The sequence below is a fragment of the Ahaetulla prasina genome, chromosome 1 (genome assembly GCF_028640845.1).
Source record: "Ahaetulla prasina isolate Xishuangbanna chromosome 1, ASM2864084v1, whole genome shotgun sequence".
In the NCBI taxonomy this organism is placed as follows: domain Eukaryota; kingdom Metazoa; phylum Chordata; class Lepidosauria; order Squamata; family Colubridae; genus Ahaetulla; species Ahaetulla prasina.
The window spans coordinates 367,893,539-367,920,948 of NC_080539.1; the positions used below are offsets into that span (position 1 = coordinate 367,893,539).

Sequence of the window (27,410 nt, forward strand, 5' to 3'; positions counted from 1 at the left end):
GAGAGCAAATGAGTCCCACAAGTACTTTCTCTTTGCTTAAGAGTTGACTTTCAAACGAGACATGGCAAAATGCAGTTAGGTAACCAGTTATTTATTTTTTTAAATAATTTTTATTTCCATTTTCCAACATCATATTTATGTACAAACTATTATTCATCATTCATTAATTTTTATTTATTACTAATTCAGGCCTGCCCGATTGCCACTTCCTTTCTTCACAACCTCCCTCTCTACCCTCTTTCCCATCCTTCATCTCCTTCACTTTACTACTTCCCCTCCTTCTCCACTCCCTTCTTCCACCCTATCTAACCTTCTTATTCCCCTCCTCCTTCTCTACTCTTTCCTACCTACTTTCTTCCCTCCTACTCCTCTCTCCTTTTCTTTCTGAAATGGCAGTCGAGCATCCCCAATATCACTTTAAATTTTAATTTCATATCTTCAAAAATTACTGTACATTAATAATCCATGTATCATTTCCCCCCTCCTTTCCCTCCCCCCCCCAGACTTCCCAGAGCAAATACCGAGTATTATGACCAACAATCACAAGCTAAAGTATACAAAATATACATAACCTCCCACCTTTAAAAATTTGAAACTTTAGATCCCCTCACAATAAAAATAAAGAGATAGGAAAGAATAATAAAAAGAAAAGCAATACCAACTTCACATATTATTACTTCTTACAGTCCATTTTTAAAATTAATCCATCTTCTCAGATTCAATTTTTTTTCCACTTGTATATTCCTTCAAATTTCATAAATCCATTTCTCAAATTACAGTCCATCTTCTCGAACTCAAATTTTCATCACTTATATATTTCTTCAATTGCCATAACATTTAATGAGGTAACCAGTTTTTCAATAATAAACATCTTTCCCCCAGTTTAACAGGCTAATGTATTAAAAGATTTACGTATTAATACAGAATTAAGTCTAAAGTGTTCTTGATTTAGTTTATAATATTGAAGTTACTTTTCATTGTTTATTTTCTGCAGAATAGTTAAGTATTCCTCAATTTACAGGGCTTTTTTTTTTTTTTTTAAATCCACGTTCAAGTCACTCCCACATTTAATATAGAAAGCTGATCTATTTTGTTTGTCAGAAGCCACAATAAGACAGTACTGCTCAAAGACTGAGCTTTGAAAGTATAGCATTCAGCTCCCCCCCTCTCTAAATAGGCTGAGAAACGTTTTTGGCAGCATATGAAATCAGCTATATGCTCCTTTAAACAAAGCTGGCTACCTAAATAATAAGGGTTGAGCAACAGGTGGCGAAGCAGTCCATGAGGATCCTAGTTTGTCCTTATGAAATGAGCTGCAGAGCTAAGTGTCTTAATAGATGAGTGCTATTTCTGCAGCTTCTGAAGAAAGGTTATAGGAAATATGGCAGACTAGTTGGAGAGGGGGAAAACCCATTTGCCAGCAGATCCAACAAGCTAGCTTTCATGGGGTCAAGCTTTGTGGCTAGCTGTGGTTAGCATAGTTTTGCAAAAATTCAGCTGTTGGTCTCATTGGTGCTTAAAGAATTATATAACTAGGTTTTGGAGTTGCAGGTTGATAAGGTAAACTATTTTACTGATAAAGAGCAAATTGTTCAGAGGCCCTCAACCCCCTGTGTAATGGGGTGCTTTGTCCCACTCCTGGGTGTTCAAGCCAAGATTTAAGCATGCTTGAAGGTAGGCTTGGATGTGTAGTTTCTAAATGTTAACACACAATAATCATTTGAAAAATTGCTGGTACCTTTAGAATGACTAGTTGTAAAAAGGCAATCCTTGGAAGGAGCTTCTATTTTGTCACTTCTAAACATGAAATTCCCTGCATAATAATTGGAAAACCTCCCCATTAATTCTGCAGAATCTTCTTTATATAAACGTCTCGATTTCCTGTAGGACAGATGGGAGGATTATTGGGGCTGGTGGTGTTAAAATATCTAGAAGGGGTTTGGAGCTTAGAAATGCTAAATCTACCGTAAACATGCATTACCCTATATTTTTAGCCTGCCGATTATTTAGCCCACCTAAATCCTACAAAAACATTTGCTATTTTTTTCTGCATGTTTCTTAATTCCTTGAAAAACAAGCTTTTTTGTGTAGCTCGTCCATGGAAGGTTTTCCCATTTTGTACATGTGTCCAGAGATGACTGTCCAATAATAGGCATCCAAGGGGATGACGCCCTTAAACTGGGTTTAGTAGCTTCTCCCATTCTAACTTGGTTTTTAGATGCCATTCTGTATGGTTCCTGCAATCGATGCTGTGGGTTCCTTCAACAGATAGTTGTGTCCCTGTGTATTTCAGTAGAGAGACACATTGAGAACATGACACATTTTCGCCAAATAACTGACCATGCAAGGAGTACATGCTCATAAAAACATGAGACCAATTGTTCTCTACCATCTTTTCTCCCCTTTTCTAGACAGGTGGGGTGGACTCCTGCCCAAATGCATCCTATTGTACCAATTCTAATTTTGCAATAGCGCTGTGGAGTCCAGAAGCATCTTTATTCTGTTGCTCAAGCTTGGCAACAGCTTTCAATTCCCAGAATTCCCCAGTCAGCGTGGCTGATTCAAATTCTGGGAATTGAAAGCCATGTCTCATTAAAGCTGCCAAGTTTCAGTCACTGCTGTGGATTGACACGTTGATTTTAAACTGAAGGAATCAAACATGGAACAGAACAGCAGGCAAGTACTAAGGGGGAAAGAGGTCCATGGACGTTTTGTAAGCCCTGTTCTGTATCTCCATAAGAGCAAGGCTCCCAGTTAGGATAGTAGCAGAAATGGATTAATCCACTGGATCTCCCCCTCTTGCAGCTACATCTAAGATTCACTTAGCATGTAAATTCATTTTCTCCCTTTTTTATTAGACCAAAGGCTAGATACAGGTAATGGAGTTATGACTGGAAAGGGTCTGCCCATCATGGTTATGAGCAGAGTCACCCATGTGACTGACTCAATTTTCTAAATGTTTTTGTGGCAGGTTTTTTTTTAATTTGAATTTCTATCCCGCTCTTCTCCGAAGACTCGGGGCGGCTTACACTGTGTTAAGCAATAGTCTTCATCCATTTGTATATTATATACAAAGTCAACTTTTATTGCCCCCAACAATCTGGGTCCTCAGCTCAGCAAATCGCTGATGATTAAGCGAAGCAATGGTTGCTGTGGGTGTGGTTTTTACCAAAAATGCATTTACTGCTGGGTTTTGGGAAAACCCACATCCACAGCAAACCATCACTTTGTAAATGTCTTGTTTTTGCAAAAATGTCTTAAAACATGGGATGCTGCAAATGGCCGTAAATGTGTCCCAGTTTTAAGCACCGGAAGTGCGGTGTGTGATCATGGGTGACGTGCACCTTCAACTTCAATTCTGGGTCATAAGTATACCCTGGGATGGTCTGTTTGCAACTTCAAACGATTGCTAAGTGGCTGGTCGTAAACAGAGTAATCAGAATACAGCTAGTCCTGGATTTAACAATAGTTGCTTTTAATGACCATTTGAAGTTACAACAGCACTGAAAAAAGTGACTTCTAACCGTTTTTCACACTTGCAACCGTTGCTGCATCCCCATGATCAAAATTCAAGCTCCAAGCAATCCTTAAAATTCAGACACTTTGGCAACTGGTCCCTATTTATGACGGTTGCAGTAGCCAGGGGTCATGTTGACCCCCTTTTGCAATTGTCTGACAAGCAAAATCATTGGAGAAGCCAGAATGACTTAACAACGGTGTTGCTTACTTAAGGACTGCAGTCATTCACTTAACAACTGCGGCAAGAAAGATGTTTAAATGGGGCAAAATTCCACTTAAATGTCTCGGGAACAGAAATGTTGGGTTCGATTGTGGTTGTAAGTGGAGGACTACCCTGTATCTTACCAAACGCAACAATGGCAGTGAGATACTTATGCTTCCCAGCAGAGGGCGCTGTCTAGCAAAAGATACCATTTCTCCGTTTCTGTTCAGAAAAATCAGATGCTTAGGAGAATCCTTTAGAATAGAATGCGCTGGAAAGGACCTTGGAGGTCTTCTAGTCCAGCCCCCTGCTCAAGCAGGAGAACCTATACCAAGCGACTGATTGCAGACTTCTTAAAAATCCTCCAGTGATGGAGCACCCACGACTTCTGGTGGCAAGCTGTTCCACTGGTTAATTGTCCTCACTGTTAGGAAGTTTCTCCTTAATTCCAGGTTGCTTCTCTCTGGTTAGTTTCCAACCATTGTTTCTTGTCCTGCCTTCGGATGCTTTGGAGAATAATTTGACCCGTTCTTCTTTGGGGCAGCCCCTCAAATACTGGAACATTGCTACCATATTCCCCCCTGGTCCTTTTCTGTAGACAAGCCAAACCGAAGTCCTGCAGCCGTTCTTCATATGGTTTAGTTTCCAGGCCTCTGATCATCTTAGTTGTTCTTTTCTGAACTTTTTTTTTTAATTTGCATTTATATCCCGGCCTTCTCCGAAGACTCAGGGCGGCTTACACTATGTCAAGCAATAGTCTTCATCCATTTGTATATTATATACAAAGTCAACTTTTATTGCCCCCAACAATCTGGGTCCTCATTTTACCTACCTTATAAAGGATGGAAGGCTGAGTCAACCTTGGGCCTGGTGGGACTTGAACCTGCAATAATTGCAAGCAGCTGTGTTAATAACAGACTGTCTTAGCAGCCTGAGCCACCAGAGGCCCGAAATCTCAACATCTTTTGGTAATGTGGTGACCAAAATTGGAATCCGAATGAACGCGGAAACTTAATTCAGCCCTCTAGTATGCTGGGTGCAAGAAATGAGATGTGAATTATTCCCGCACCAGGCAAAAAAATGGGGAAGGGGTGGCCTCGCTTGAAGACGGTTTACCGTTTGCAGCTAGCCAGGTTCCCCTTCGGCGGATTGGTTTCCAACTTTTCGTTAAGCGACATGGCCCAACTATCGCCAAGCGCGAAAGACACCATTTTCAAGAGGGATTTTTAAATTCTCGGGATCAGAGCTGAACTCCTGGCCTTTTACATTGCTTTGTCTCCCAGCTTTGGTTGCTCCCTGAATTTTGGAAACCTAAAAATTACTGCTTTTTCTGCTAGGCCCAACTTGAAGATGGGTGGACTTCAACTCCCAGAATTCTGGGAGTTGAAGTCCACCCATCTTCAACCCACCAAGATTGAGAAACGTCGGAGCTATTCTAAGCACGGAATCGCCCTTCCAGCGACATGTGTTTTGCTGAGAGAGAATCCGTTCCACAATTTTTCCTTTGGGACCGCTGCCTCTTTCTATTTTTGCCCATTGAAAACACAGGCGTATTTTCCATTCGGCCTCCCTCCTCTTCCCCCCCCCCCCCCCGGTATTCAAATAGTACCGTGGAGGCGGCAAATGGAAATTCTGACAAATTGACTGGAGGGTTTCTAAGCCCTTGCAGATTCCACTCTCCCAGGTGTGGAGAGAACGCCTGTCTTCCTTTTTATTCCAGGCCAATGGGATGATTCGAGCCTTTCTGCAAAAACAAAATAAAATGAGAAGGAGGGACGGATAGGCTTAGGACCTGGGTACTTACGGGACCGCCTGCTGTTACCACACGCCTCCCACCGACCCGTACGCTCCCATAGAGAGGGACTTCTCAGGGTGCCGTCCGCCAAACAATGTCGGCTGGCGGCCCCCAGGGGAAGGGCCTTCTCTGTGGGGGCTCCCACCCTCTGGAACGAGCTTCCCCCGGGTTTACGCCAAATACCTGACCTTCGGACATTTCGTCGCGAACTCAAGACTCATCTTTTTATCCGCGCGGGGCTGGCTTAAATTGGGATTTTAATGTTAAATTTATTAATTTTAAACGGGGTTTTTTAGTATGGTAAATTTTAATCACTGGGCTAATTTAAATAAGTTTTTTAAATCGTATTTTAAACGTGTATATTGTATTGTCGGTTTTATTATGCCTGTACACCGCCCTGAGTCCTTCGGGAGAAGGGCGGTATAAAAATCAAATCAAATAAATAAATAAAATAAATAAATACATTTAAGCTTCCGCGGATCCTGCAACAACGAGCGGGGTTTGGACTAGATGGCCTCTGAGGTGCCCTTCCACCTCTGTTTCTATTCCATCTCCTTTTTTTTTAAGTCAACAATAATGTATGCAAGAATGATACCGGCCGACCTTCCAGGACTGCTGTTATGGCATTCACGAGAGAATTCTCATCGGCTCACAATAGCTTTTATTTATTATTCCTTTTGTATCCTACTTTTGCTATTTTGAGTTATTTTTAAATAACTCAAGGAGGCCAAAATATCCAACACATCTTCCTCCTCCTATTTTCACCACCGCAACAACTTGTGAGGTGGACTAGACTGGGGGAGATTGACTGGCTCTTAGCTTCAATAGCTTGCTATAACTTTCATTTTCCAAAGCACTGATCAGTAACAAATGCCAGGGACTAGTAGCTTGGTTGGTCCCTAAATGGTAGCCTGTATGCTATTTTTTCAGAAGGCTACAAGTGAACTATGCTGATAGTTGTCGCCACGTTTAACCTTGTTCGAAAGATTGCTGGATATTCCTTCTGGGAATATCTGTTTTAATAGAATAATTTGTTTGATATCCACATTTGTCTGGTTTAACGCTAAACCTTTCTCTAGCAGCCTGGCTCAAAGCCAACCTTGACTGATCTTGCAGCAAAAATGAATCAAAAGGAGTTAGCGTTAGGATGGGAGACCACCAAGAAATACAGAAACGTATAATATAAGGCTTGGAAGTTTTTTTGGGTTTTTTTAAGGAACATAATTTGGGAAGGAAGGAGTAGCAAGCATTTTTACGTGTTTTCTCTGGGAAAGCCTGCACCTGCAATAACAGAACTCTTCATCTGCGTATTAACAGTGCTTAGAACTTGCCCCAAATGCAAACCAACAGCCGCAAAATAATGACAGCTCTATGAAAACCTTGTTTGAGCTGATCCAATCTTTTCAGTTGGAGATCCAATCAGGAAATAAAAGAGGAATTTCCTGACAGTAAGAAACAATTAAGCAGTGGAATAGCTGGAGTCGTGAGAGCTCCATCACTGGAGGTTTTAAAAATAAATAAATATTTGGACCGCAATTTAGAATAGAATAACTATTCGGAAGGGACCTTGGAGGTCTTTTAGACCAGGAGTCACCAACCTTTCGGACCTCAGAGCCTACTAAATTCATAATTTTAAATCCTGCGGACCACTAATATGATCTCCCTAATGACTGGGTGGGTGGGCGTGGCTGTGGTCATGTGACTGGGTGGGCATGGCCAACTCGATGTCACTCACATCGTGCCTCACCGGCCTCTACTCGCCCCTCCCCCGCCAGCCCCTCCCCCGCCAGCCCGCCTGGGCTCCTTAGGACCCCAACAGGAAGCAGTTATTGGAGCTAAGCAGCCACCACAAGCTCAGTTCAAATTGGATCTGACCGAGAAGGAGGCTCAGCAGAAGCACCTCACTGAGGACTAGGAGCATAGGCTTTCCAAGCAGAGGGAAGCCCTGTGGGAATGCAAGGCCAGGTACCGGCGCCTGGAGGCTCAGTGGGCTGAGATGGTCAGCCAGTTCCAGGCCATGATGCAGTCCTACATCCCTCTGGCTCTTTGCCACCAGCGCCACTTCCCTCCAGCCTTTACCCAGGAGGCTGAAGAAGACCCCCGAGTCGGAATTTCTGCCCCCCTCCAACCCGCGCAAAAAGACCCCAAAGGGGGAGACTCTCTGCAGCAACACAAGCGTTCATTGCACGTATCCGGCCCAAGGGGGCGTAGTTTGAGGACCCGTGATTTAGTGCAATATAAAAAAATGCAAATAATTTTTCTGCAGATCCCCCCCCCCCAAATTTTCTCGCGGACCACCCATTCGTGACCCCTGTTCTAGTCCAACCCCCTGCTTAGCCAGGAAACCCTATAGCAGGGGTCTCCAACGTTGGCAACTTGAAGCCTGGTGGACTTCAACTCCCAGAACCCTGGGAGTTGAAGTCCTCCAGGCTTCAAGTTGCCAAGGTTGGAGACCCCTGCTATATACCATTTCAGACAAATTTGTCCAAGATTTGAGGACTCCGGGCCTTAGGCAGGGGGTTGGACTAAGAAGATCCCTTCTGATCCTCTGAGTGTAAACTTTCTAATCAAAGGGTAACCTGCCTTTACCCATCCCAATTGTCAGTTTAGTTAAACTTGCTGGCGGTACTGCAAAACAGCCACCGGCCACTTGATGGCGCCCTAGAGATAAACTGAAACTCTTCCCCTGCCTGGCCAACAGGCGGCCGAGCCCATTATTTGCAAACTGAGGCTCACAAAAACAACAAGCCACCATGGATGCATCTCTTGAGCAAGTTGTCAGCAGCCTCGGTTCTTTCTGCAGGTTGCTCTAGAGGAGCCCACCTTTTGAATCCCAATCGTATTTATTGCAAAAAAAAAAAAAAAAGGAGTCGATCTAGCTAAATGCTGTGTTGGGGATCTAGTTCGGCTCTGTTTGCCTAGGAAAAGCGGTAACACGGATCGGGATCTTCCCTGCCTGGAAATCGGGAGATGCAACACAAACACAACAACACTGGCCATTTTCACAAAAAAAAAAAAAATCCTCTTTTACATAACCCCCCCCACCCCCACCCCGCCCTCCCCTTATGTAAATTCCCTCCGCGGCTTCGTCCAATCAGAAACGGCTCCTCGTCTTTGAATGGCACACACCCGCCCCCGCGCCGCTCCTTCTCCTTCCCTCCCCTCCCCACCCACCCACCTCTGGCTGTTGTATGAAAGTGTGGTCACGTGGTCCTTCCTCCCCCCCCCCTCTCCGCGTTCCGAAGTGGGTGGGTCCGTGTTCATTCATAAATCCTCGGCCCCTCTTAAATCAAAATTAAGGTGTTCAAGAGAGACGGAAAGGGGGACTTCCTTCCCCAAGACATACATAAAAAAAAACAACAACAACAACCCACCAAATTGCAACCTCCGCCGCTTCGCTTTTGGATCGCCCAGGGATCGCACGAATTCGGTGAGTCATTATTTATTTTTTCCCCCCTCTTCCCTTCCTTTTCCTGTATCTTGTCTTTTTTTTTTATGATGATGATGATGATGATTAAAGTGGTGGAGTGGGGGGGGGGGTTGGATGTCCAACACCCGATTCTTGCAAAGACGATCGTTCGCCCTTCGTCCTCTTTTGCTGCCTTTTTTTCTCTGGTCTCCTTTTTTGGTGAGGGGTGGGCGGCGGGGAGGGGAAGAGAGATCTGTCATTTGCCTTCCTTTAAAAAATAATAATGATAATAATAGGGAGGAGGGGAGGGGGGGAAGAAAAGGATTTCTTGCAATTAAAAGAATGGGATCGGGGAGTCGGGGTGGGTGAGAGAGAGAGGGGTGGGAATATGGGGAGGGGGGATTTTTCATTTTTAAAAGCGTCTTTCCTTGTATATTCCCTTTGCTTGTTTGTTTCGTGGAGGGGGAGAAAGAGGGATCGAGATCGAGAGAGAAAGAGATCTGGAGCTGAAGTGAAATGGGGTGACTGGAGTTGGGGCGGAATAGGTGTGTATAATTTAGCCGGGGGGGTGGCTGGGAAGACAGATTTTCTTATCTTCGGCTCGCCCCGCTTGCTTTTCTCCCCTTTCTCTTTCTGTCGGATGGGGTTTTTTTGGGGGCGTACGATCCCTCTTCTTTTCATCTCTCCGTTTTTTACCTTGTACCTTGATGAAGGTACTTTTCTTTTATGTACACTGAGAGCTTATGCACCGAAGACAAATTCCTTGTGTGTCCAATCACGTTTGGCCAATAAAGAATTCTATTCTATTCTATTCTATTCTATTCTATTCTATTCTATTCTATTCTATTCTATTCTATTCTATCTCTACTCTTATTCCTTATTCTATTCTATTCTATTCTATTCTATTCTATTCTATTCTATTCTATTCTATTCTACCTTGTGTGATCTCCTTCCACCACCCCACTTTCTTCCTTCCTCCTCCCTTCCTCTTTCCCACGCCGCCCTGGGATCCAGTTAGGAAGGAAGAAAGAGCCGTGTGCTAAAACTGCATGTCGGATCCCTCTTCCGAGGAGGCGGCGGCGGCGACGACGATGCAACCGATGAATAATCGGAATAATCTAATTGGCGAGAGGTTAACCTGTTTCCAGGCGATGCCAGTCATGGCGGGGCTTGGAAAGGCGAAGGGGGTGGTTGGTTGGTTGGTGGATGGATGGTGGTTTGCTGAGACTCCGGATCTGTCCAGCGGATTCCCTTCCCCAGCGCCAAATTTTATTTTATTTATTTATTTTATTTATTTTGTCAAACACAACAGTATATATAAGCATAAGCATGAAGTAACCATACGAATTGGATACAATCAAAGGGAACATTAGAACAGGAACGGTAGGCACGCTGGTGCTCTTATGCACGCCCCTTAATGGTCCGGGAAAGCTTTTAGCCACGGCTGGGGGTGGGGGGCGACTTTCGGATCGGGTTGGGTTTGCTTGGTTGGTTGATCTTTTTGGGGGAGGCTGGGTTGGGGAATTTAAAATTTTTTAAAAGCGTCTTTCCTTGTATATTCCCTTTGCTTGTTTGTTTCGTGGAGGGGGAGAAAGAGAGATCGAGATCGAGAGAGAAAGAGATCTGGAGCTGAAGTGAAATGGGGTGACTGGAGTTGGGGCGGAATAGGTGTGTATAATTTAGCCGGGGGGGTGGCTGGGAAGACAGATTTTCTTATCTTCGGCTCGCCCCGCTTGCTTTTCTCCCCTTTCTCTTTCTGTCGGATGGGGGTTTTTTTTTGGGGGGGGGGCGTACGATCCCCTCTTCTTTTTCATCTCTCCGTTTTTTACCTTGTACCTTGATGAAGGTACTTTTCTTTTATGTACACTGAGAGCTTATGCACCAAAGACAAATTCCTTGTGTGTCCAATCACGTTTGGCCAATAAAGAATTCTATTCTATTCTATTCTATTCTATTCTATTCTATTCTATTCTATTCTATTCTATTCTATTCTATTCTATCTCTACTCTTATTCCTTATTCTATTCTATTCTATTCTATTCTATTCTATTCTATTCTATTCTATTCTATTCTACCTTGTGTGTGATCTCCTTCCACCACCCCACTTTCTTCCTTCCCTCCCTCCCTTCCTCTTTCCCACGCCGCCCTGGGATCCAGTTAGGAAGGGAAGAAAGAGCCCGTGTGTGCTAAAACTGCATGTCGGATCCCTCTTCCGAGGAGGCGGCGGCGGCGACGACGATGCAACCGATGAATAATCGGAATAATCTAATTGGCGAGAGGTTAACCTGTTTCCAGGCGATGCCAGTCATGGCGGGGCTTGGAAAGGCGAAGGGGGTGGTTGGTTGGTTGGTGGATGGATGGTGGTTTGCTGAGACTCCGGATCTGTCCAGCGGATTCCCTTCCCCAGCGCCAAATTTTATTTTATTTATTTATTTTATTTATTTTGTCAAACACAACAGTATATATAAGCATAAGCATGAAGTAACCATACGAATTGGATACAATCAAAGGGAACATTAGAACAGGAACGGTAGGCACGCTGGTGCTCTTATGCACGCCCCTTAATGGTCCGGGAAAGCTTTTAGCCACGGCTGGGGGTGGGGGGCGACTTTCGGATCGGGTTGGGTTTGCTTGGTTGGTTGATCTTTTTTTTGGGGGGGGGAGGCTGGGTTGGGGGAATTTAAAATTTTTTTTAAAAAGCGAATTGAGGCTTGAAATGGAAATGAAGCGAATGCCCCGATCGGGCTCTCAACAGTCACACAGCAGCCCCGATCGGGTTTCTATATTCCCTTCTTCCCTCCCTCCCTCGGGCAGGGATGGGATGGGATGGGGGGCGGAAGGGGGACACACACACACGACATCTGGGGTCGAAATTGCAGCTGTTGTGGGCGGCTGGGAGATCGGAGGCGTGTTTTTACTCGGCACGATGGGACCCCGGGTAGCCTAGGTAGGGAGAGGGAGGGGGGGAAGGGGGAACCGGGTTTAAGGTTTCCCTTTTTGGAAAGATTGGAAAGATTGGAGTTGGTTTGCTCACCTCCAGCCCGCAGGATCGGCAATTCGGTCGAAGGCCAGTTGGGGAGATTTCCCTCCCCAGATTCCCCCATTCCTCCTGAGATCTTGTAATTGCTGTAACCGAGCATTTAATAGCTGCAAAAAAAAAAAAGATCCTGCTAGCAATTCCCGTGAGCAGAAATAGAGGCTGGGAGGGGCACAGATTAGTAACCCCGTTTTACAGCCCTTAAAATGAGTCTTAAAAACTCATCCATCCTTCTCTATTTACATTCATTCATCTATCCATCCCTCTTTACAGCCATTCATCCATCTTTCCCTCTTCATTCTCGATTTAGAATAGAATAGAATAGAATAGAATTTTTATTGCCCAAGTGTGATTGGACACTCAGGGAATTTGTCTTGGTGCATATGCTCTCAATCCACATAAAAGAAAAGATACCTTCATCAAGGTACAACACTTACAACACTTAACGATAATCATAGGGCACAAATTTAACACTTAATGATACAACACTTAATGATAATCATAGAATAATCAAAAGAATAATCATTTATCATGTTAAGTCTATTTATTTATTTATTTTTATTCTGCTGGTCTTCCTGGACAGCCTTGACTTCCCCCACCACCATCAAAAAAAGAGGCAAGTTAGAAATTTAAATTTTCACCAAGCATGATTAGCCAATTCTCTCCTCTTTGAGCCTCTGTGGGTAAGGGCAGTCTACCTGCCAGCAACCAGCATCCTGGGAAATGAGCCATAGAGGGGACTTACAAACTATATTCATGTGGACTCCCTCAAGATATTTGGCGATGATGGAATAATATTTTACGAGGCTTGCGTGATGCCATATAATGAACTTTCTCCAAGAGAGACTGCGTCGAGTCATTTGGAAAAAACCTTATTTTTTTTAAACGGGGGTGTTCTGTTTAGAAACGGTCTCCCTGCTTCTGCTGAGCAGATTCTGCTTTAAATCCGGGGTCTCCAACCTTGGCAACTTTAAGCCTGGTGGACTTCAACACCCAAAGCTGGCTGGGGAATTCTGGGAGTTGAAGTCCTCCGGGCTTAAAGTTGCCAAGGTTGAAGTCCCCTGATTTAAAGGACCCTCTTCTCTCTCCCCCCTCACTCTTGCCTACAGAAAACCTAACTGTCCCTTTAACTACTTGAGTTCACACAACCTCTGAAAAAAAAACCTCTTTACCATGGTATATACCCCAAGGATAAAAGCTTTCCAGCTGTCGCACCACTGGTCTGCTTCATGCAGTGTTCTGAATCCAAAGTTAACCCCTGCCTTCTTTGAGCCTCACCAAGTGAGTTGTGTGAATGGAGCAGCGGAGAGACATGGCTATCCGCTGCCATTTTTACCTTTCCCCGGAGAGAGACCGAATGGCTCGGTGGGAACAGAGATGTTAGAATCCCAGTTTCTCCCCACTGGGTTGAAGACCAGTCTCCTGCTTCTCATTTGGACATCACCACGGAGATGTGAAATTCTTCCATCATCAGGGGAAGGAGGTCTTCTGCTCGTTCTTCACCTTCCCTCTGTGGAAGAGGCTGAGCTGGCGAGGAAAGGATTCCTACCATTCTGGGCCTTTGAAAAAAATCCCTTTCAAAAATGCTCAGATGCCCAATGGCAAAAAGTCCCGTGTATTTGGAATTGGCAGAGGGTATGTGTGTGCCAAGCAGATACATTTTAATAAATAAAGCTTCTGGGCAGTTGCCTTGCATAGAATCCCTGAATGAGGAGGGACCGCTTGAGATCATCCAGTCTCGCCCCAATGCTCAGCAGAGGAAAGCATCCCCAGCTGTCCCAAGTCTTCCGAATCCGAACCAGGAACATTTCTGCAGGCTACTTTGGTTATCCCCACCCACCCCCCGCCCCCCGGAGGGAAGACTGTAACCATCAGGCGAAGGGTGGGGATTTAAATAAGTCTCCTCTTGGCTATCTAAGCTCAGTCGTGCTTTTTTGGATTTAATGTAGTTTAGTTCCTATTAGAAGGGATGCGGTGGCTTAGTGGGTAAGTCGCTGAGCTTGTCGATCAAAAGGTTGGCAGTTCAACGGTTCGAATCCCTAGTGCCGCGTAACAAAGTGAGCTCCCGTGACTTGTCCCAGCTTCTGCCAACCTAGCAGTTCAAAAATACGTAAAAAATGCAAGTAGAAAAAATAGGGACCACCTTTGGTGGGAAGGTAACAGCGTTCCGTGCGCCTTTGGCGTTGAGTCATGCCAGCCACATGACCACGGAGACGTCTTCGGACAGCGCTGGCTCTTCAGCTTTGAAACGGAGATGAGCACCGCCCCCTAGAGTCGGGAACGACTAGCACGTGTGTGCGAGGGGAACCTTTACCTTTACCTTTTAGTTCCTATTTAATTTGTAGGGATGGTACGATGGGCTGCTAAGTCATAACACTCTGCACATGGATGCATCGCTAGCGAAGGTAAAAACCCTTCTTAAAAAAAGAAAACCATTACATTTGCCAATTTAAAACCAGCACAGCACGCTACAGTCGAGCAATGGTGGCCTGCAGTCATTTTGTTCCCTTCCTAAGCTAGATTTGCAGGAGCTGGACTGGTGGATGGATTTTTACCCAAAGAAACTTTTCTTAAATTAAACCAAAATACAAAAGGTGTTTATTCACTACAACTATATACCCTTTGTAGCCTAGGCGGCTAAACAAATTAAAGGGCTGCCGCTAGCTTCCTTACCAAAGGAAGCTTGGAAGCATTTTCTCGAACAAACCCAGGGAAATCTTGCGGGGGTGTGTGGGGGGAGGAGAGAGTATTAAAATATATTTGCCTGTTGCTGTTGCAAATGGACCGGGTAAATTATAATCCCTCTGCAGCACTTTTGTGCTTAAGCCTCTTTACAGATGCTGATAATCAATGCTAGCACCCTTCCTCAACACCAGATGTGTTGGACTGCATTTCCCATAATGCCTAGCCAGCAGAGAAGATGGGAGCAGGGCTCCACGCCTGGAGGAGATGCTCTAGCCATCCACCATAGAGAGAATACACTTGAAGCGGAGAAAAGGAAGGGAAGCTTAGAATCCGCCACCTGTTTCAGGCAGTGCCTTGCACTAGTTTAATTTTTAAATCTCGTTTTCTCCCTTCTCCTCGGGGGGGGGGCCCAACCCAGGCCTGGCCGGTCCGTCCTTATCACTGCAGCTTGGCTGAGCCTAGCATGTCCCTTTCTACGGCATCTCTGCGGTGGCTCCCACCCCGTCCACTCTTGCTCATTCTCCCTTGGCTGGTGGGTTCCTATGAGTCACCCCCCCCCTCCCTCCCACGTGTGGGCTTTGGAAGGCCGCTGAGCTGCTGGCGTTTTTTTGGGGGGTTGCATTTTTAAAAGCGATGATGATGAGGAGGAGGATGAGTTCATTTCCATCCTGTGGGGCTGCTGGCCGAGTGGGTGGCAGGGGCTGAGCTTCAGCCGGGTTCGTCAGCCCGGCTGTATATCTGAAAAGAAGGCCGAAAGGGAGAGGCGAGGGAAGGAAGGGCTTCTGTGGCTCTTCACGCCTGCTTGGATGCCTTCCTTCGGCTCCTAGGTAGCTGTTGCAAAGCAGGGAAGGGAGAAAAGGAGAATCAGAAAGTAGAAGGGAGCAAAAAAAAAGAACTCCAAACCTCAGAGAAAACGGATGCTCTCCTCACCTCTAGCTGTTTTGGTCCCAGATCTTCCCTTCTCGCCTCCTCCTCCTCCTCCTCCTCCTCCTCCTCCTCCTTCTTATCTCCATCTTTCTCTTCAAACCAACCAACCAGACACAAAACCTTCTTCCTTCTTTCTCCCATTACCACCAACAGCCCTTTCTCTCTCCTTTCCCAGCCGAATCGCGTTCTGCCAGGAAAGAAAACCAGCCACGGAGAAAAAGGAACGAGAGAGAGAGACAGACAGAGAGAGAGAGAGAGAGAGAGAGAGAGAGAGACGCTGGTCCATCTCCGGGCACCACCAGGAGACGAGGGACTGCGAAGATGCTGTGAGCCCGAACCAGCCATGGTGCCTCTCTTCCCCCCCAAACATGTGAGCTGCAAGAAAGAACCAAACGAGAAGCAGGGATAAAAGCTGCGAGAGAGAGAGAGAGGGAACGAAAAAAGGAAGAAGAAAAAAAAAGAGGAAAAAAAGACTGCAGTCCGGTCGTTGTTGTTCTTCCTCCTCCTTCTCTTCAGCCCAGTTTTGATTGATGCCGGTGCATCTGTTTTCCACTCTTCTTAATTTTCCTGAGTCTGTTGGTTTTTTTTAAAAAAGCCAACTACGAGTTCTGATTTATATGCCCAGCTGGGAAGAGACCTTCTACTCTGGCCACAGACAATGAGCGATGCGTTTACTTCATGGGCAAATACGACAACTGAAGGAGTGACGGTGAGTGTGCAGAGGCCAGGCCTGGGTGGGGAATGGTTTCCTTTTGTGGGGGGGGGGGGAACGCATGCTCTCTCCTGCTCTTCCAACATTGCCCCCCCCATTCCTTCTGTTCTGTTGGGAGGCCAACTCAGCAGATGAGAGAGGCCCAGTGTGAGCAAGTTTGGCAGAGCGTGTTTGTCTGAATGCGTGCTCTTGTATGTTGGAGGGCTTACACCAGACATGTGTTTGTCTCCTCACCTTCCTTATCGTGACAGACCACAGGAAAAATGCTTTCATTAAAACAATATCGCAGCTCCTCTGAGCATGCACCAAGTGTTTTTTTTCCCCCCCTCGCTGACGCTCTTCTCCAATTTGACTTTTGTTCTTGGCTGTCCTGGAGGAGGTTGATGGGAGTCGAAAACTTCCGGAAGGTGCGAGGTGGCCTGGCCTTGTATCACATTTAGGGGGCTCAGGGGAGCACTAGGGGATTATGATCTCTGTGATCCAGTATCTTTGGGCAGGCCAGATTGGAGATTTCATTGCCTGAATATAAAAGACACCAAGGAGGGATGGGGGACAGCTCTGTGGTCCCACACTTGGCTTAAGTACCAGCCTGAGAATATTTGCAGCTCAGGGTTGAACAGGGTTGTTGCTGTCTGAGCACGGAGCTGTATCCTCCTAATACTGATGATGTTACATGGTTGGGTGCATAAAATGTCTGCAAGAAAACAACGACGCTCAGAGAGCACCAAGCACCCCACAGTCCTCCTCCCCCACTCTGCAAATCCCACTCCCTTCTAGCACTGATGAAGTTACCTAGCTGGGTCATGAAACGTCTACAGCCAGGTATGTGGGAGAGGACCAAGGACCCCAATAGCTGCCTTAAGTCATGATTCTGGATTCAGCAGATTTGGGGGGCAAGGAAGGGGGATAGAAGGCTTAGGGTCAGCTGTCCCAGAGCAAGGCTGAAGAAACCTGTTCAGCTGTTTGGGAGAGAACATACATACTCAGGGGCGGTGTTCACTTAACTTTCCCTACCGGTTTGCAAAAGTGAGCGTGTGCACGAGCGCTCGCTGTGCTCACGCGCGCCACTTCCTCACATGCGCACGGCCTCAAAAACGTGCCTAAATAGGACGGCATAGAGCCGAGGCGGGTGGGACACCCGCGATTTCCGTGGGTGGGTGGGAGGGAGGGATATGCGCAGAAATGGTATTCAGCCGGTTCGGTCCGGTTTTCCCGAACCGGCTGAATACTACTTCTCCACATACCCACCCCACCCCACCCCACCCGTCCCACCCACATTCACAAATGCCCAAATTGTACAGCAGACGTTTGCTGGAGATTGGACGCTCAGCGGGGGGAAAACATGAACAGTCGGGACGCTTGCTTTTATTATTTATTATTTATAAATAACGCTGAAAATCCTGCCCCATCCCCTCCACCCCCCCCCCCACTTCTGACCATCTCCCCGTTTCAAAAAAAGGATCGTGGGTTAGAGGGGTCTGGAGACACGCCCTGCACTGCCCGAATAAAGGAAGCGCCGGAATGTCTTGGGATTCTGAATGCTGAGCCAACAATGGCAGCTGACAAGTGGCCAGGCCAGAGAGAGAGAGAGAGCCTAACCTGGTTACGAGGCAGCTGCCTACGGCAGCCGTCAGCTGTTTCCCCTCCCACAGAGAGGGCTAGTCTTTCCCAACACTTAGCTCTTGGCAACTGCCACCCTCAGCTTATCCAATGGGGAGGAAGAGAACCGTGTCTTTTTGGCCCTTGTGATATTTTGAAGTAGGGGTCTCCAACCTTGGCAACTTTAAGACTTGGGGACTTCAACTCCCAGAGTTGACTCTGACTCCGGGAGTTGAAGTCCACAAGTCTGAAAGTTGCCAAGGTTGGAGATCCCTGCTTTGAAGGACTTCACTGGGTGGTTACAGGTAGTCCTCCACTTACGACCGCAGTCGAGCCCAAAATTTGTTAAGTGACTTTGCCCCCATTTTTACGAACGTTCTCGCCACCTTTAAGTGAATCACTGCAATTCTTCAATACGGTGGCTAAGTGCAAATCTGGTTTCCCCATTGACTTTGCTTGTCAGAAGGTCCCAAAAGCGGGGGGGAGGGGGGAATCGCGTGATTCCAGACCAGTAGCAACCGTCATAAATCCGAGTCCGTTACATCGGAATTTTGATTCCGTGACCATGGGGAATCACCGAGTGTGAAAAAGGGTCAGAAGTCGCCTTTCTTTTTTTTTTCCAGTGCTGTTGTAAAACTTTTGGTCACTAAATGAACTGTCGTAAGTTGAGGGTTAGAAGGGTTGCGATGGCTAAGATGCTGAGCTTGTCGATCGAAAGGTCGGCAGCTCAGCGGTTTGAATCCCTAGTGCTGCCGCGTAGCGGGGTGAGCTCCCGTTACTTGTCCCAGCTTCTGCCAACCTAGCAGTTCGAAAGCACATTAAAAAAATGCAAGTAGAAAAATAGGGACCACCTTTGGTGGGAAGGTAACAGTGTTCCATCCGCCTTTGGCGTTTAGTCATGCTGGCCACATGACCACAGAGACATCTTCGGACAGCGCTGGCTCTTCGGCTTCGAAACGGAGATGAGCACCGCCCCCTAGAGTCGGGAACGACTAGCACATATGTGCGAGGGGAACCTTTACCTTTTAAGTTGAAGATTACCTGTATTGCTTAGGTTTTTGCAGACTTAGGTCTTGATCTGGAAAAACTTGAAAGTTGTGTGAGCATTTAAGATGCTGGAGGCATCTGGGTTTCTGCTAAAGGTGGAGCTAGTCTGTCTTTTTTTCTCTGGGAAGTTGTTTTAGAAGAGACACAAGTGGAAATTGGAAGAGCCCAGGTTTAGTGTCTTACCTAGTTCAATATTCCTGCACCTGCTGAGGACTAGTTGATTGCCAAGCTTAAACAGATGATGCTCACATGGGGGAATAGTTTATCTTAGCCTTTGGCAGTTGAAGATTTGACTCGGCTTCTGCTGGGGATTTTGGAAACCTGGCTAGCAGCATCACAAGTTGGGCATTGGAACCTGGGAAGGGTGAGGTCAAAATATTTTCCTTTCCAACATTTCCGGATTAGAAAAAGCTCCTCCTCTTTGGATTTTGGTGGAAGAGCCCAAAATGAAAGCAGGAAAATGTTTCATGCTTCGGAAACAATGCTTGTTCGGATGGAGATTGAACAAAGGGCGACTCTGTTTTGAACATCGTATGACCTAAAATAGTGTTTTTTCCCATTTTAGCAATGTTTGGACTTCAACTCCCAGAATTCCCCAGCCAGCCATGCTGGCTGGGAATTCTGGGAGTTGAAGTCCAAACATCTTAAAATTGCCAAAGTTGAAAAAATGCTACCCTAGACTGTTGCAAACCAGCTGTTTCGGGGGAAAGAGTTACATAAATAGCCCTTGACTTACAGCCATTCGTTTAGTGACCATTCAAAAGTTATAGCGGGACTGAAAAAAGTGACTTACGACTCGTTTTCACATTCGTGACCGTTGCAGTATTCCCCCATAGACACATGCTCAAAATTTTGGGCACTTGGCAACTGGCATACGGTAATAAATAAATTAACATTTGCAGGGTCCCCTGATCCCCATTTGTAACCTTCCCAGCTGGCTTAAGCAAAGTCAATGGGACAAGCCAGATTCGCTCAACGACCGCACGATCCACTTGACAACCGCAGTTCTTTGCTTAGCAGCTGTGGCAAATCGGTCGTAAAATGGGACCAAAACTCACTTCACAACTGCCTTGCTTAGCCATGAAAATTTTGGCCACAATTGTCGTAAATCAAGGAATCTGTAACCCACCTTTCTAGCGTTCATCGATGCGATTACCTTTTATCTTATCTGATACTCCCCCATATATATATCTTTTTTTTACTAATTGGCCCCATCCACAAACTTCAAAGCATCTTAGTCCTCATTCCCCACCCGCCACCTATGTGTGGAGTTTCCCCAGATTTCCATGTGACTCTGCGGCCCCCATGTTAGCTGAGGAATGATGGGAGCTGAAGTCCAGTTCCCTGTCGTGTCCCACTCCTCCGCTGACGGCCGGGTCAGGGAAATCCGAATCAGGCGTGCCTCTGCAGCTCTGCCAAAGTCCTAGCAAAGTCCTCAGGGCAGGCAGGAGACCAGAAAGTGACTTCAGCAAGATATGTTTAGACTTTGCCTGACTCAGAGAATGCCAGAAAGCAGATCCTTTATATAGGCCATGGGGTGTGGCTCCATGACTCAGCACTTATCCAGGCCTGCCCCTCCCTTCCTTCTGTTGCCTCCATCTATCAAGTCTTCTGACGCGAGGGTCACTCCAGTCTGCAGCTGTTGGCAATTGACCTCCCTCAGGCTCACATGCTGTGGAGGAGGGGGAGGGGTCTAGTTGCTCCGTTTGCCTGGGCATGGAGCCAGGGCTGGGGGCTGGAGATATTTCCTCCTCTTCAGCCTGTCTGGGCATGGAGCCAGGGCTGGGGCCGGGAGGCATACTAGGACATTCCTCCGTGTTCGGAAGCAGATAAGATGGGCCCGGCTGCGGTGAGATCGGACGAGACACAACATTCCCAAAGACTGTATCATGTTGCAGAAAAGGTTTATTTAAAACACTTCACTTTAGAACAGGGATCTCCAACCTTGGCAACTTGTGGACTTCAACTCCCATAATTCCTCAGCCAGCAGAGCAGAGCAGAGCAGAGCAAAGCAAAGCAAAAAGCAAAGCAAAGCAAAGCATTGCATTCTGGGAGTTGCAGTCCACAAGTCTTCAAGTTGCCAAGGTTGGAGACCTCTGCTTTAGAACAACACTTGGCCACTGAACTCAATGTTTATGACCGTTGCAGTGTCCCGGGATCATGTGATCCCCTTTTGCGACCTTCTTGACAAGCAAAGTCAACGGGGGAAGCCAGATTCCTTTAACAATCATGTTATTAACTTAAGAACCGCAGTGACTCGCTTAAGCACTGTGGCAAGAAAAGAGGGCAAAATGGGGCAAAATTCACTTAATGAACGTCCGGCTTAGCAACAGAAATGTTGGGCTCAGTTGTGGTCGTACGTCGAGGACGTCTGTTGTGACTCGTCCTCCCTCCTCTCCTCAGCCGGGCCCCTCCCATCTCCAACCGGGCCTGTTATCAGACTCCGAGTCTGATAATGAAGATGAACGGCCTGTCATGCCTCCAGCCCTCGGCCCTGGCCCCATTCCCAGAGAGGATTCCAGGAGTGAACGGACAAGCCCGATAAACCTCACTCATACGGCGTGTGTTCCTTTGGCTCAGCCGTCAGAGGAAGCCAGCCAGGTGCTGGAATTACTGACAGCAGATCCAGCTGAAGACAATTCAGCGTAGGTGGACCCTCGCTTCCGGAGATCTGAGAGGCGACGCCAGCAGAAGGAGGGGTGGGGCAGGCCTGGATAAATGCTGAGTCATGGAGCCACACCCCACAGCCTATATAAAGGACCTGCTTTTGGCATTCCAACCTTGAGTCAAGCAAAGTCTTATCTAGTTTGCTGATATCGGACTCTTATCGCTGAAGTCACAACTTGGGCTCCTGCCTGCCCTGATAAACCTCGAAGGGACTTGGCAAGCTGCAGGGGCTTCGTTGCCAAGTTTGTTACGGACTTCCTTGACTCATTCGTCGGAGCGGGGTGGATGGGACAAGATAACGTCTGTATGTTACACAACTTTTACAAGCCTTCCAGTCACTTCAAAATACTTTTGGACAAACAGTATGAGTTTTGCAAAGAGAAGTAAAAAAACAAACAAACAGCAATAATGGGTTTCTTTCTGCTTCTCTTTTTCTTGTCCCCGTTCATCATCGTCCCCTTCCCCTCCCTCCCGTTTCTTTCAGACGGTGCCTGGAGAAGTGAGCCCCCAGGACGGTTATGTGTTCCTTCTTGTACTTCTTTCTATCTTTATCGGGGGCACTTTGGTGTTGCTGTTTGGCATTCTGATCGTCTGCCGGCGCTGCTGCGAAACAGACCGAAGGCACTCCAGGTATGGCTGGGAATGGACGGCTGGGGGATCCGGTGGCATGGGGCGGGGAGGGTCTGTTTGGGGTAGGTAGGATATAGATCGTGTTTTTAAATGACTGGCTGGGAGGGGGCCTTCTCCGTGTAGGGGCCATCCTGATGTATTGGGAGCAACACAGCAAGAATCTGCAGCCATGCTGACTAACAATTTTGGGAATTGCAACCAAACTGAGCCAGAAGGGACAGGGTGAAAAAAAATCCTGCCCTAAAACTTATTAAAATTTCCTTCCTTCCTTCCTTCCTTCCTTCCTTCCTTCCTTCCTTCCTTCCTTCCTTCCTTCCTTCCTTCCTTCCTTCCTTCCTATGTCTGCCTTCCTTCCTTCCTTCCTTCCTTCCTTCCTTCCTTCCTTCCTTCCTTCCTTCCTATGTCTGCCTTCCTTCCTTCCTTCTTTCCTTCCTTCCTTCCTTCATTTTTCTTTCCTTCCTTCCTTCCTTCCTTCCTTCCTTCCTTCCTTCCTTCCTTCCTTCTTTCCTTCCTATGTCTGCCTTCCTTCCTTCCTTTATCTGCCTTCCTTCCTTCCTTCCTTCCTTCCTTCCTTCCTATGTCTTCCTTCCTTCCTTCTTTCCTTCTTTCCTTCCTTCCTTCCTTCCTTCTTTCCTTCCTATGTCTTCCTTCCTTCCTTCCTTCCTTCTTTCCTTCCTATGTCTGCCTTCCTTCCTTCCTTTGTCTGCCTTCCTTCCTTCCTTCCTTCCTTCCTTCCTTCCTTCCTTCCTTCCTTCCTTCCTTCTTTCCTCCTTCCTCCTTTCCTATGTCTTCCTTCCTTCCTTCCTTCCTTCCTTCTTTCTTTCCTATGTCTGCCTTCCTTCCTTCTTTCCTTCCTTCCTTCCTTCTTTCCTTCCTTCCTTCCTATGTCTTCCTTCCTTCCTTCCTTCCTTCCTTCCTTCCTTCCTTCCTTCCTTCCTATGTCTTCCTTCCTTCCTTCTTTCCTTCCTATGTCTGCCTTCCTTCCTTCCTTTGTCTACCTTCCTTCCTTCTTTCCTTCCTTCCTTCCTTCTTTCCTTCCTTCCTTCCTATGTCTTCCTTCCTTCCTTCCTTCCTTCCTTCCTTCCTTCCTTCCTTCCTTCCTTCCTTCCTTCCTATGTCTTCCTTCCTTCCTTCCTTCCTATGTCTTCCTTCCTGCCTGCCTGCCTGCCTAAGTCTGCCTTCCTTTCCTTCTTTCCTTCTTTCCTTCCTTCCTTCCTTCCTTCCTATGTCTGCCTTCCTTCCTTCCTTCGTCTGCCTTCCTTCCTGTTCATTCATTCATTCATTCATTTTTCATCACCTCCAGGCAGCATCTGGATATCTCAGCCCAAAAGCCAATCAAATGCTTTAGAGACCCAGGTTCTACTCCCCACTCAGCCATGGATGCTCATTGGCTGACCAGACCCCCCTCCTCAGCCCAAGAGCCAATCATATATAACAGGGAAGAGGCTGGACGAGGAGAGGGGAGACACAGGATCTAGGTCTTCCTCTCAGCTGCAAAAGCTCATTGGCTGACTTTGGATCAGTCCTTCCCTCTCAGCCCGAGAGCCATTCAAGAGTAGAACAGTTCTCTGATATTCTGTTTTCCCCACAACCACAGTCCTGTGAAGTGGGTTGAGCTAAGAGAGAGAAATTGGCCCGAAGTCACCCAACCAACCTCTATGCCTAAGGGAGGATTGGAACTCAGATCCCCTGGTTTCTAGTCCAACAACTTCCTAATTACACCAAACCGGCTCTCATGATAAATTAACATTATTTCCACGTTTCTGATTGGAGAAGGTCTGGATTAAGAGCCCCAAGGACAGGGGCTTAGAACCCAAGTCTAAGGGTTCTACAACCAACCAACATTGGTTGAATGTGGGCCTGTCCCTCCCTTTGAGCCCAAGAGCCAATCAGGTCTAGTAGGGAAGGGAGGGAGGAGACGGGTTCTACTCCACACTCAGCCACAGCAGTTCATTGGCTGATTTTAGATCAGTCCCTCCCTCTCTGCTCAGGAGCCAATCAGGTCCAGTGGGGAAAGGGGGTGGAGACTCAGGTTCTAGCCCCTCTTCAGCCATAGAAATTTGAGGGAGTTGCTGGACCAATCACTCCCTCTCAGGTTGAAGGAAAAAAATGAAAAGGGGGTGGTGCTAAATATAGATAGTCCTTGACTTACGACCGCTCACTTAGCGACCGTTCAAAGTTAACCTAAAAAAGCTGCTTACAACCTGGATTTGAACTGCTGACAGCCACCTGATCATACTTTGAGTGCTTGGCAACTGGCCCTCATATATACCTGTTTGCAGCATTCAATGGTCGCATGACTGCAATTTACAACCAGTGTTCAATTCTAGTTTCTGGGGGGGGAAAAAAAATCCATAGTGAACAATGGATTCACTTAACGCCCATGGTGTGTTTAGTCAGCAACTACAGATAGTTCTCCACTTACAGCAGTTCATTCAGTGACGATTCGAAGTTACAAACGGCACTGAAAAAAAGTGATTTATGATCGTATTTCACGCTGACATCCCCATGGTCACGTGATCAAAATTTGGATGCTTGGCAGCTGACTCGTATTTATGACGGTTGCCCTGTCCCGGGGGTCACGCGATCCCCTTTTGCAACCTTCTGACAAGCAAAGTCAATGGGGAAACCAGATTCATTTAACAACCACATTACTCATTAAACAACTGCAAGTATTCACTTAACACAGATGTTAAGAAAGGTCGTACAATGGGGGCGTTTAAAACCCTCTTAACTAATTTCTCACTTAGCAACATAAATTTTGGGCTCCATTTGTGGGCGTAAGTCAGGTCCTTGACTTGCAACGATTCGTTTAGTGCAGGGATCTCCAACCTTGGCAACTTTAAGACTTGTGGACTTCAACTCCCAGAATTCCTCAGCCAGCAAAGCTGGCTGAGGAATTCTGGGAGTTGAAGTCCACAAGTCTTAAAGTTGTTAGGATTGGAGACCCCTGGTTTAGTGACTAATGAAGTTACAACAGCACTGAAGAAAAAAGTGACGTGATACACGAAAGGACAAGAGAATTTCTTCCAAGAAGATACCTGCACATGCAAAGCTGCCTAAATCCTTTTTTGATATGATAGAAGATTTTGAGTTAAGAGATGTATGGAGACTGCGGAATTTGGAGGAAAGAGACTATACTTTTTTCTCTGATAGGCATCAATCCTTCTCACGTATTGATTTTATTTTAATTTCTAATGATTTGCTTTTTAGGGTTAAGAAAACTAAGATATTTCCAAGATGTTTGTCTGATCATAGTCCTGTTTGGATGGAATTGCAATATGGAAAAGAGGGTAGAAGAACTTGGAGATTAAATGAAAATTTGTTTAGATATCAGGATAATGTAAATCAATGTAAAAAGCAGATGAAAGAATTTTTTGATTATAATTTGAATAATGAAACATCGATAGAAATGGTTTGGGACTCCAGTAAAGCTTTTATGAGAGGTGTATTAATATATCTTAATAATAGACAGAGAAATAAGCAACAAAGACAGCTAGGTATTTAGAAGAGGAAATTTATAAGAAACAACAATTATTAATACATAATCCACATGATCAAAAACTTAAAGATGCAATAAAGTTATTACAGAATCAATTTAATATGATAATGGCTGATCAGGTGGCAACAAATATACAATATGCCAAACATAATACTTTTGTAATGCAAATAGACCTGGTAGGTGGTTAGCATACACTTTAAGGAAAAGACAACAACAACGTACTATAGAAAAAATAGAATATAAAGGCAAAGAGAGATATCAACAGGATAAAATTAAAAAAGCTTTTTTAGAATATTATACAAATTTATATCTTAAAGATAATATATTGAATAGGGATATTGATAATTATTTGAAGGAATATAAGGTTAAAAATATAACTTTAGAACAAATGGATGAACTGAATCGGCCTATAACCTCGGAAGAAATTATTTTGGTAATTAAACAGTTAAAATGGGGAAAACTCCTGGTACGGATGGGCTCACAGTTAGTTATTATAGGAATTTACAGGATGAGATGTTAGGTCCACTTAAGAAATTATTTAATCAGATACAGCTAGGAGGGGGAATTCCCCCCTCATGGAGAACCTCTTTTATTTCATTGATACCAAAAGAGGAACAGGATTGTTCTAAACCTGGGAATTATAGGCCAATCTCACTTTTAAATAATGATTATAAGATTTTTGTTAAAATAATAGCTAATAGATTAATGTTGATTCTGCAGCGAAGAATTCATAATGATCAATCTGGATTTATAAAAGGGAGACAGATGAGGAATAATGTTAGGCAGATTGTTAATTTACTGGAGTACTTAGAAAAGAAAAATTTTATTCCAGCAGCATTTATTTTTCTCGATGCAGAGAAAGCTTTTGATCGATTGCATTGGGATTTTTTATTTAAATTAATAGAAAAGATGCAATTTGGAGATGGTTTTTTAAGAATAATTAGGGCAATTTATGGAGAGCAAACAGCACAGATTATAATCAATGGTAGCTTAACAGAACCTTTTAAGATTGCGAAAGGAACAAGACAGGGATGTCCTTTATCACCATTATTGTTTATTTTAACTCTAGAACCATTATTGGATAAAATACGAAGTAAAGGAGATAGAGGAATTAGAGTTAGACAGTATGAATATAAGTTAAGAGCTTTTGCAGATGATTTGGTGATTACTTTAACAAACCCTATAAATTCTAGTAAATCTTTGTTGGAAATAATTGATCAATATGGGAATGTCTCAGGGTTTAAGGTAAATCAGAAAAGACAAAAGTGATAATAAAAATATGGCCAGACAACAGAAAGAAAAACTAGAGGAAGTAACAGGATTTGAAATTGTAAAGAAGGTTAAGTACTTAGGGTTTATATTACGTCGTCAAATGTGAAATTGTATAAGAATAACTATGAGGTTTTATGGCAAAAGTTCAGAAGGAGTTGATTGTTTGGAAAAATTGCAATTATCTTTGCTGGGAGAATTGCTGCTATTAAAATGAATGTTTTACCTAGATTTTTATTCCTCTTTCAGATGATACCAATAATTAAGAAAGATAAGAATCTTGAGGAATGGCAGAAGGAATTAACAAATTTATATGGGAAGGTAAAAAGCTAGGGTTAAAATGAAAATAATTCAAGATTCTCGGAAAGGGAGGTTTAAAATGCCTAATTTTAAATTATATTATGAAGCAGC

General features: G+C 45.3%; 1 protein-coding gene and 1 long non-coding RNA gene across 4 annotated transcripts in view; one reads left to right on the forward strand and one right to left on the reverse strand.

Moving 5' to 3' along the window:
* Positions 1 to 6: 6 nt before the first annotated feature.
* Positions 7 to 12,094, reverse strand: LOC131188330 (uncharacterized). Its single transcript, XR_009152766.1, has 3 exons — positions 11,959 to 12,094; positions 5,331 to 5,465; positions 7 to 2,280 (listed from the first exon to the last, which is right to left on the reverse strand). It is a non-coding gene; the product is annotated as an uncharacterized LOC131188330 (long non-coding RNA).
* Positions 8,752 to 27,410, forward strand: part of CBARP (CACN subunit beta associated regulatory protein) — a 42,771-nt gene continuing 24,112 nt past the window's right edge. The window contains exons 1-3 of one of the 3 annotated variants that reach the window (XM_058163535.1): positions 8,752 to 8,946; positions 15,727 to 16,282; positions 22,083 to 22,228. In XM_058163535.1, the coding sequence (XP_058019518.1) occupies positions 16,232 to 16,282; positions 22,083 to 22,228 (197 nt within the window). In that variant the 5' untranslated portion in view covers positions 8,752 to 8,946; positions 15,727 to 16,231. Of the gene's footprint in view, positions 8,947 to 10,495; positions 10,594 to 15,726; positions 16,283 to 22,082; positions 22,229 to 27,410 lie in introns of those variants that run through there. The other 2 variants (XM_058163536.1, XM_058163537.1) reach the window with 2 other exon arrangements.